Source organism: Triticum urartu, chromosome 2 (assembly GCF_003073215.2).
Source record: "Triticum urartu cultivar G1812 chromosome 2, Tu2.1, whole genome shotgun sequence".
In the NCBI taxonomy this organism is placed as follows: Eukaryota; Viridiplantae; Streptophyta; class Magnoliopsida; order Poales; family Poaceae; genus Triticum; species Triticum urartu.
Genome location: NC_053023.1, coordinates 573,908,619 through 573,918,668, shown reverse-complemented (window position 1 = coordinate 573,918,668; position 10,050 = coordinate 573,908,619). Strand labels below are relative to the sequence as shown.

Sequence of the window (10,050 nt, the reverse complement as noted above, 5' to 3'; positions counted from 1 at the left end):
GGGGGGGTCTTTAGTACTGGTTCGTGGCACGAACCGGTACTAAAGGGGCCGTTTCCCGCCCCTTGACCTGGCGAAAATTGGCCTTTAGTACCGGTTGGTGGCTCCAACCGGCACTAAAGACCCCTCCTATATATATGGAACCTATGAAAAAATCAGTTTCGCCCACCAGTAGTTCTTCTCGATCCAAACTTCTTCGCCGCGCCCGTCGCCCCATCGCGCGCCGTCCTCGCCGCCCCCGCCGCCCGTCGTCGCCGTCACCGCCGTCGCCCACGCCACCCATCGTCATCGTCACCGCCGTCGCCCCCGCCACCCGTTGTCGCCGTCACCGCCCGGCCCGTCGCCCCCGCCACGCCCGTACGTCGCCGCCGCCTCTCGCCCGCCGCGCCCGTCCTCCTGTCATCGCCCACCGCCGCCCGTACGCCGCCGCCCCCCAGTCGTACACACACACACACAGAGACACACACACACACACACACAGACACACACACACACACACCACACACACACACACATTGTTTTTACTTATTCTATTCTCTGTTGTTTAGATTAAAGTTAGATAAATTACGTAGATAATAATGTTAGAATGTTAATGTTAGATGAATTATATGAAAAAGATGTTAAATATTAATGTCAAATATATTTTACATGAATTAGAACAAGTTGAACTAGTTGAATTAGTATAGCTAGATATTAATTAGGTATATATATGAGATTTGAACTAATTGAATTAATATAACTAGTTTATATTTAGTATGAAAATTAATAGAACAAGTTTATTTTAGTAAGAAAATTTAGGTATATGAGATTTGATAATCTAATCAAAATATTACTATATAGAACTACCTACTTTATTTTAGTAAGAAATTAATAGAACTAGTTTATTTTTAGTAAATGCTTAGTTGAATTAATAGGACTAGTTTATTTAGTTGAATTAATAGAACTAGTAAGTGTTTAATGTTTCACCTATATATGAACATATATGTTAGATATTAGATATAAATTATATGTTAGATATATATTTAATTTAGTTATATGAGATTTCATTATCTAATTAACAGAACTAGTTTAGTTGAATTAATTAGTTGAACTAGTTAGTTGAATTAGTTCAATTAATTAGGTATATTCTTCGTAAGTGCTTAGTTGAACTAGTTGAATTAACAGAATTAGTTGAATTAATAGAACTAATAAGTGTTTAATGTTTCACCTATGAACATAGGAATGTCGTCTGACGACGAACACGATTTCATTATGTGCGAATACTGTGAAGACCAGCGTGGCCTGTGTGGCAGAAATTTTCTAGTTGATGATAGAAGCTTCAGCATCAAGCTGGATGAGAACTTCGAAGTGGATACAGTAAGTCACAACGACAAGTCTTTTTTCGTAATTAAGCATGACTTATGCTTCATTTGCTTCACCTTTTAATTTTAATTTTTCACTATTCTACTAGCGTATCCCCTGCCATGCAAGAATTTTTGTCTTGGATAAGATAGGTTTCAGTCCTAACGAAACTATGGAGGTAAAAAGAGTTTACTTGAAGACCGAGCATGGTTATACCTTCAACGTCAAATTATACAATGCAGACACATACACCTATTTTGAATGCAAAACTTGGCAAGCACTATGCAAGGCTTATGCATTTAAGCTTGATATGGTTATCACCTTTGATATTCGTCCGAAAGATGATATTGAAGGTAATAGAGACATCTGGATCGATGTGCAGACGCCTCCAGTTCTACCATTATGTGAGTTTCTCAACCATATTTATGTCTTCGATATGAGATTATTTGAATCAGTTGAATAATTAATAGATCTCAATTTATATTGACAGCTTACTTCCAATCAAGCAAACATGTCCGGCGCTTGGTAGACAGGACCGTCCACTGTCCCGGGGCTGAACTAAACTGCGAGGAGACAAGTCATTATGTTTCATGGCTTGAGGATCTTGATGCTGTCAAGACAAATTTCTTTCCTGCACTTAGAAATGTTAGTACTCAAAACATGCGACCAATAGTGTTCGTACTGAACTACGGTCACATATATTTAGGAAAGATGGTAAGATTTCTACTATTTCTTCTCAGTGCATCTTTTGCATACATTATTTTTTTAAGCTAAAATTCATTGCTAAGTATGTTATACTATACGATGTTCTTCAACAGGGACTCCCGATGAATGTTGTGCCTGATTGGATCGAGACTAAAGGTACCATGAATATTGTTAGCTTACGGCCAAGATATCCTACAATGCAATTTAGTGCATTCAGGATTTCTAATAGCGAGGAATGCTTAATAGTAAAAGACTGGAGCAAAATTGTGAACGATCACAGAGAAGTACTAGGGGGCGGCAATCAGAAGCGCAACCCACGATTAGGAGACAGGTTCATCTGCATGCTCCAATATGATAAATCAGCAAAGCTATACATGTTCTATGCTATTTTACCTGAGAGAGCAGCAGGAGTGATTAATTAGCTAGTTCATGCTCTTAGTACTTGTCCTCTCATGTCCGTATTCTTCGTCCTGAACTTAATCTCAAAGAGTGATTTGCTTTTGTAGTGTTATGAACGTTTATAATATCATTACCATGTTGAACTCGATGATATCTTTGCTATGAAAATCGTTGGTGATGATATATATGATGCAAGAGTTTTTATATTAATTAATATGATGATGATGATGAGTTATTATATCATTTATGAAATAAATTGCATATTAGTTTCAACTGGATGGATTCTAGCTAAGTGATCAAGTATATGCCATATCCATATTACCTCGATCACTTAAGTAGGTGATCAAGTATATATAATATGGATATGACATATACTTGATGACTTAGCTAGGACCCACACGCATCCAGTCAAACTGATCACCTAATGATTTAACAACTCATTATAATGTAAAACAATCACTAAATTAAATTGAAAACACAAAATTAAAGTAAAAATAAAAAATAAAACCAAAACACACCAAAACATTTAGTACCGGTTGGTGTTACCAACCGGTACTAATGTCCTACGCGCCCACGGGGCTGGCTCGTGCCACGTGTTTGCCCTTTAGCACCGGTTCGTGCTGAACCGGTACTAAAGGGGGGGGGGCTTTAGTGCCTACAATTTAGTGTCGGTTACCGAACCGGCACTAAAGCCCCTTACGAACCGGTGCTATTGACCGGTTCTGCACTAGTGTTCGTGGCCGGCTTTAATGTTTAATTAATGTAGTTTCTCTTTTTTAAATATGCATGCGTTCATTTTTTTTGCCGCCGTCTAAAATGGGTCGCAGGCCAGTGTTGGGCGCAGGTGCCGACCCAAATGCGAAAGCGGGCATCCGTGTCCGTCTGGCCGGTCCAAATGGACAAAAGGCGGACGAAATCAACGTCCGTTTGGATCGGCCCGTTGGAGTTGCTCTAATGCATGTGGAAGTGGGATGAACTAGTACTTGATATATTGTCCAGTTGCAGCTTGAAACGTGCAGGCTAATTAGCACAAAGAAAGTGCAGTATAACATCTGCATCCAGCATCCACGTGAAAGTCAGAGCAGTTAATTTGCCGGGCATATTCGCACGCTTGTACGTGCAGTAGATAGCGCCGTTTATGTACGGTCTGCACCGTATGACTGGGCCCTGTAATGTAATGTAATGAAGTCTATGTGCAGCAGCGTCCTTGATATGCTGTGCACCAGCTGACCGGGTCTTGATAGTATGGGCACAACCATGCATACAGAACGAACGCTAGCGTGCCCCGGGCCATTCAGACATCAGAACTCACATTAACTAGCAAACAGATCTACAGTACCTCTCGGTCTACCGTTTACTGAACCCTGGGAGGAAGATAGTGCTCCCTCTGTAAACTTAATAGTAAGACGTTTTAGGTCCTGCCTTAAATCACATGCATGTTCACTGCGTATTGATACGACTTGACAATCCATTCGTCAAACACAAGTAGTTTCCTTGCATGCTTTATAAGGATTTTTTTCGGTTTCCTTGTGCTTTTTTCTCTTGCAGTGCATGTTGCCGTTTACGCGTGTTGTGCACCGTATGACTGGGCCTGCAATGATGGACATGTGCAGTAGCGTTCTTAATACTATGTTGTGCACCATCTGACTGGGTCTTGGTACGGGCACAACCATGCACACAGAACGAAGGCTACTCCACGCATTCAGAGGTCAGAACTCACATTAACTAGCAAACAGGTCTAGTTCTCAGGCTCGCATCAACCACTGTATGCTCAACTCTGGGACAAAAAATAGCATGATCGATCATACGACACAGACTAGATTGTCCAATATGAGCAGTTTATGCTAGAAAACCAAGTCCTTGTATCAGCAGATCAAATGCAATTTTCCGGAGCATCTATATGATGCATATTCGCAGCATATTGATATAGCCCCCATTCGGTTCCCCATCATTCTAAATCCCAGGACAGACATGCTTAGAGTCAAGCAATGGGCAATGAAATTAACCTCATTTCAGAATGTAATTCATTTAACAAATGTGAAAATGCATGTCCTCAATGACAGAATACATAAGCATGCTGAATTATTTGTGCAACATAGAGAAAAGCATCACTTGCTGTTCTGCAGCGATTGCTGGGAGAGAGTACATGACAGGAGCATAAATTCCAACCACAAGACAGCAGTAGCGCTGACACGAAAGCAATTGAGGAGACTCTCAAACAGATGATTTAGAGGGGCCCTGCAAATGTCCCGTTCTCCCTCTGCTCGTTCCACCTGTCAACCTATTCAGTGAGACCAAAACAGGGTAAGATTGCTACTGTTAACAATAGGAGTTCCATAAATCTGCAAAGGAGTTGCTTTTGAAGTGAACCAAAGAGAGGTGATAGATATGGCCCAGCACGCCAGCATCACTGAGACATAGATTAACTGCTCGGGGCGAAGTGTAAAATTCAACATTGACTTTCAACCCTCGAAAGGCTAATATATGAAACAGACGGTTGGAAAACAAAAAGAATTACTCGGACAGGCAGAGTGAATATATGCGACTCAGAAAACAAGGTTCGTCATTGTTGTAGCTGTATGATAAATCAAGCCATTGCCAGTTTCCCAAATGGAAGCAATATAAGGCTTTTATGGGTCTTTTTGTTTTTTGTTTTTCCAGATTTACGAACTATATTCATTTCATCAGGTCAATTCATTGGCAAGAGAAGTAACAGGTCTACGCTTGTCGAATCCTAATTATTCTACATTAGCAGATTTCTTTTGTTCATTGTGACCACAGATGCAGTCTGCAAATTGCTGCTCAGAGTGCTAGAGTGTCTAGATAACTTTAAAAGGTTAATAGTAAAGTCAAATAAAGAGAAACTCATGTGCTACTTCCTACCCCTACAGAGTCATACACATATACTGGCAGAAACAACTAGCTTGATTCAGATGGATTTGTTAATCCAGAAGCAATAGTGTGGATTTAGATGTAGTAATTCAATTAATATATCTCTGACCTTCTAGCAAGTTCATGCATTATGCATTGACTATTGCAGTAGAAACAAAGACCATTTTTAATTCAACTTCTAAAATCTACTGAAAACTAAGACCGTGCTATCTCTATCTTCTCTCTACTATAAAAATCTGAGTTGGTGATGATGGTGTGCCTGCCATCTTTCATTTACAGCCATCCGATTTGCATCCAACGCGTCTGAGACAAACTATGGCAATTTTACAAATAACCCCCTGCCACTCCAGTTCAGTGTTTAGCCCATCTCTACCCCATCTCATCTAGCGCCATCGCAGGAAAGAAAGAAGGATCTGGACAGGTCGGTGCCGTTGTTCGTTCGCCCCCAGGCTGCATTGCCGACCACTACCACAAACCCCTCCTCACCGTCTCCACCACCCCCTTCCCTGTCTCCCTGACTTCGACCTGGGTAAGTATGCTGCCGATTAGGACTGGACACGAGCCAAGCCGAATTCAGACAGAGCCATGTTAGCTCGCTCGGAAGCAGCCAGCTCGGCTCGGCTGGGTGATGCCAACGAGCTGCATATGGGTGGCTCGGCTCGTTCTGCACTGGCTCTGTTTAGCCTGAGCGGCTCGTGAGTGGATGGACAAGGGAGGTGCATGCTGTGGATGTGCTGTGAGTGATGCTGGTCACCGCCGGCCACCAGGGCGTGCCAGAGCAAGTGGCGGTGCGGCGTTGAGGCAGAGGGCACGCACCTGCCAACGTTGGTGAGGACGCAACACAAGCAGAGAAGAACAAGGGTGGGCAATGCGTGAGCATCTGCGTGCGTGTGTGCGCTCGGCGACGAAAGCATGCCTGTGTGCGTGCGGTGGGGACGGATTATGGATGCGTTGGGAAGAAGAAGAGAATGTAAGAGGGAGGGAGGTGCGAGCAACAGCTGTGTGCGGCGGCGGGGGGGATGGATGCATCGCGTGGGTCAGTGGGTACATGCTGCTCGTCTAGGTCACCAAATAAGGATAGCTTCGTATTGGGCTTGGGCTGCTCTTGTAGCCTATACATTTCGCTGCTAATTTTAAAAAAAATACTGGGCTGGAAACGAGCCACAGCCCCAACATTTCACCACCGGAGTCGTTCGAGCCCCAACATTTCACTGCCTCCCCTGTATTCTTGCTTCAGCAGCCCCAACTGCGACCACAACGTCTGTGTCCTCCCCTGTCTCCTCCAACACCAACCCCCACAAGTACGCACAAGTACGTTGGTGGCTACGCCCTGCTCATCCTCGGCGGCGCAGCCACCACCTACTATTATTTCCCCCTTCCCGGCAACGCAATCCATGTTGATCACACTCTCATAGATGGAACAGAGTGTGGGGAGGTGAGATGCACTGCTCTTCGCCTTCTGATCTGACAAGGACCAATGTATGGGTATTGATGAAGAAGAAAATCTTCTTCTGCAGTTGCAGATATGTAATGGTAACATATGGAAGAAATGCCTATTCTGTAGTTGCTCGGCCCGACTCAGCTCGGCACGGCAAGGATCTAATTATAGGTTCGTCCTATTTTTTTACTTGATTGTTGCATAAGAAATGCCAGAAGGAAGATGGGACATGAACTTGGCTCTTGAGCTCAAATAATATCAATAAAATTTAAAGAAATCTTTTGGAAACAAACATGTAGAACTATTTGTGCAACATTTCATGAAAAAATAACATTAATGTTGGACTAGAAAAATAAACAAATCTTAAAAAACTATTTTTAAAGCTTTTTTTTGGCAAAGCACCACAAGTGTTTTTTCTTCATGAAGTTTTGCATGCAGCTTGAACACTGGAACGTGTTTGTTTGCAAGAATAGGTTTGTTATGTTTGCTATTCTGTCTGCATTTACTCTTCACCCGGATGCTTGTGAGCTCAAAAGCAGAATGAATATATCCAAAGAAACATATTGATATTTGTTACACATGAGATGACCACCACATAAGTTGTGAAATAAAGTACTCTAGATCAATGCATTTTGGTTAGCCGTGCAACGCACGGGCATCTTACTAGTTTAAAATCAAACATCAACTTATAATGCCTTTGCAGTTGGATGTAATGATAATGGTGGCAGTTGTACACTATACAGGCAGCAAAGTCACTCACCCATTCAGCTGGGCAAAGAGATCGGTAGTACTTGGCAAATTTCTCACATTCAGCAGCTTCATCCCCCTTGGCACTCACACACCTAAGTTTCATGGAAGTTCAAATAGTTAAGAAATGTTAAACATATATAAAGCATGTAAGTTGTAAAGTTATTGCATCATATATACCTGTGGAACTCAACATAGCGAGTAAAACAGTGCCTAGTTTGGTTTGTTGTAGGGAAGCGGAAGTCAGCAGGTGCTGTTTTAATCTCAATCTGGTAAGTAAGCAAAATATTATCAGTAAGGACAGGACAGCAGATGGAGAACAGAAATAAAAGTAACCAGTGATAGTCGATGAGACAAAAATTTATAGAAGCTTCAAAAAAGGTTATCAGTCAAACTTCCCAACAAACAGTAACCATGGCGATGAAGTTCTCTAGAGTGAAACATGGATAAAGTTTCCTTAGCCCCATAGTAGACGTTTCGGTGTCAGGCGGCTACAGTGGGTTTCCTAGTAATGCGTTGAACTCACTCTCTTCCTTTCCCTCCTCCTGTAAGTTCTGAACTGATGTATTTCCATTCTAGTAATGGGAAGGGGGGTCAGCCCGGTTCAGAAAAAAAGGATAAAGTTTTCAGCAAACTATCTTGCAGTTCAGTCAGATGATGGCATGTATAAGTAAACGGTACATCTGAATCCGGTACATGCAGTGGTGATAGAATCTTTTTCTAAACCACTCTTTTTGTACCGCAGATAAGAGGAGAACGATAACCAGACCAATCCAACGAATCTCCTAAACATTAAGCATCCAATGCCCATCACATATAACACTCACTCTGGATCCCTTTCCCTCTTCTAATATGAATTGGCAGTGCTCCTGCCGTTGCCCGTCAAAAAAAAAAACACTCATCCGCTGTCTTTAAAACAGGATAACACTGAAACACCGCAGAAGCAGGTGGGTTTTAAGTCTATCGTCCCTAATTCAACGCCGATGACGCACACCGATCACATTACAGAACCAGACAATCCTGAGAGTTCACCTTAAGTTAAAAAAAGGATCTTGGGAATTCAACGTTCTCTCTTTCGATCTGGTACGATCTACCAAGAAAATCCGTACATTCCCCAATACAGCAAGACGCTAATCGCGCGAAATGGGACGAAGCCAGCCCCACCATTCACCCAGAACGAGCAGGATGCGAAATAGAAGGACCTATAGGGTTCAGGACGAACACAGCTATCGCAACCCACATCACGCGCAGATAGGCGCTCCACGGCGCAGATCCACGCGACAAAGAGCCAACTCTAACCGCGGCGCGATCGACGAACCGATGAATGCGCCCTACGCTATGTTCCGGGGTGAGCCTGCAGAAGATTCGTGCGAGAGGAAGAAGGGGGTCCTGGAAGGTTCTCTCACCTCGGCCATCTCGTCGGAGGCTGGAGATCGGAGGCGTCGAAGGGATCGCGGCGTCGCGGAGCGGACAGACGGGGGCTCGACGGGGAATGGGAAGAAGGAGGAGTGACGGGGGCCTGGTCAAGGTGGAGCTTAATATTCGGAGCTGGCCCGTGATAGTTGTGGGCTGTATGGGCCCAGGCAGGCTCCGAATGCCCATCGACTATCAGACCTTTCCTTTTCCTTTTGCTAAAAAAATCAGACCTTCCCTTTTTTTTCGCTCAAAAAAAATCAGACCCTTCCCCCTCCAAAACCAGGTGATGAACTAAAAAGGAAACAAAAAATAGAAACCTAGAAAAACAAAATTCTGGAAAAAAAACTCAAAAAATGAAAACATAAATAATCAACACAAAAACCTGAAGAAAAACCTTTCAATGGGAGAAGTGCCCAGTGCAGGGCGGAGGAGAAAATTACACCTACAGTAACTGAACTTGTCTTTAGGGTTCAGTTTGGTCACTGTATTCACGAAACCTAAAGTTACGGTCACTGGACTCGCTGAACCGGGTCAGCGTACGGTAACTCGTACTATTTTGGCTCGTATTTTGCACACGTGGACGTATTTGACCCAAAAACGGTTTGACTCGCCACCTGTACAAGACATGTCGTCCATTTCATAAAGAAGCGAGCGACTACAGAGCAGTTTTTGCGACCACAGCGCATATTTGACCCAAATTCACATTTATTACAGTAACTCCGTTTAAAGAAACATACCTCATTTCTCATGATTTCCATCATTGAATGTGGATGAAGAACTCCAATAAGAGGCATGTCATGTTCCTGTGTGACCTGTGTGACAACAGGCTCCTCATTTACCTGGGTCATTGATGGTCCAGGGGCTTGTTGTTCTGTTGTGGCCTCATTTTGCTGTTCAAAAATAATAGAAGTCCAAAATATTTGTCACTCAAATGGATGTATCGAGCACTGAAAAATAGTAGTCACTATAATGGATATATCGAGCATTGAAATATTTATCACCCAAACGAATGTATCGAGCACTGAAAAATAGTAGTCACTATAATGGATGTATCGAGTATTGAAATACTTGTTGCTCAAACGAATGTATCGAGGTTACCCGTGACATTGTAGGTT

The 10,050-nt window shown here is 42.9% G+C and overlaps 1 protein-coding gene across 1 annotated transcript; it reads right to left on the bottom strand.

The window, feature by feature from the left end:
* Positions 1-4,431: 4,431 nt before the first annotated feature.
* Positions 4,432-9,070, bottom strand: LOC125538860 (cytochrome c oxidase subunit 6b-3). The gene is made up of 4 exons (XM_048702165.1): positions 8,926-9,070; positions 7,700-7,788; positions 7,533-7,614; positions 4,432-4,723 (listed from the first exon to the last, which is right to left on the bottom strand). The coding sequence occupies exons 1-4, from the start codon at positions 8,932-8,934 to the stop codon at positions 4,670-4,672; spliced, it is 234 nt and encodes a 77-aa protein (XP_048558122.1). The 5' UTR covers positions 8,935-9,070; the 3' UTR covers positions 4,432-4,669.
* Between the last annotated feature and the right edge of the window lie 980 nt (positions 9,071-10,050).

Bases quoted from the DNA above. Each gene is read 5' to 3' on its own strand.
- LOC125538860 (XM_048702165.1), bottom strand. The intron at 7,615-7,699 runs GTATATATGATG...CATGAAACTTAG, and splicing joins CGCTATGTTGAGTTCCACAG to GTGTGTGAGTGCCAAGGGGG. The intron at 4,724-7,532 runs GTGAGTGACTTT...CTCACTGAATAG, and splicing joins CTCTTTGCCCAGCTGAATGG to GTTGACAGGTGGAACGAGCA.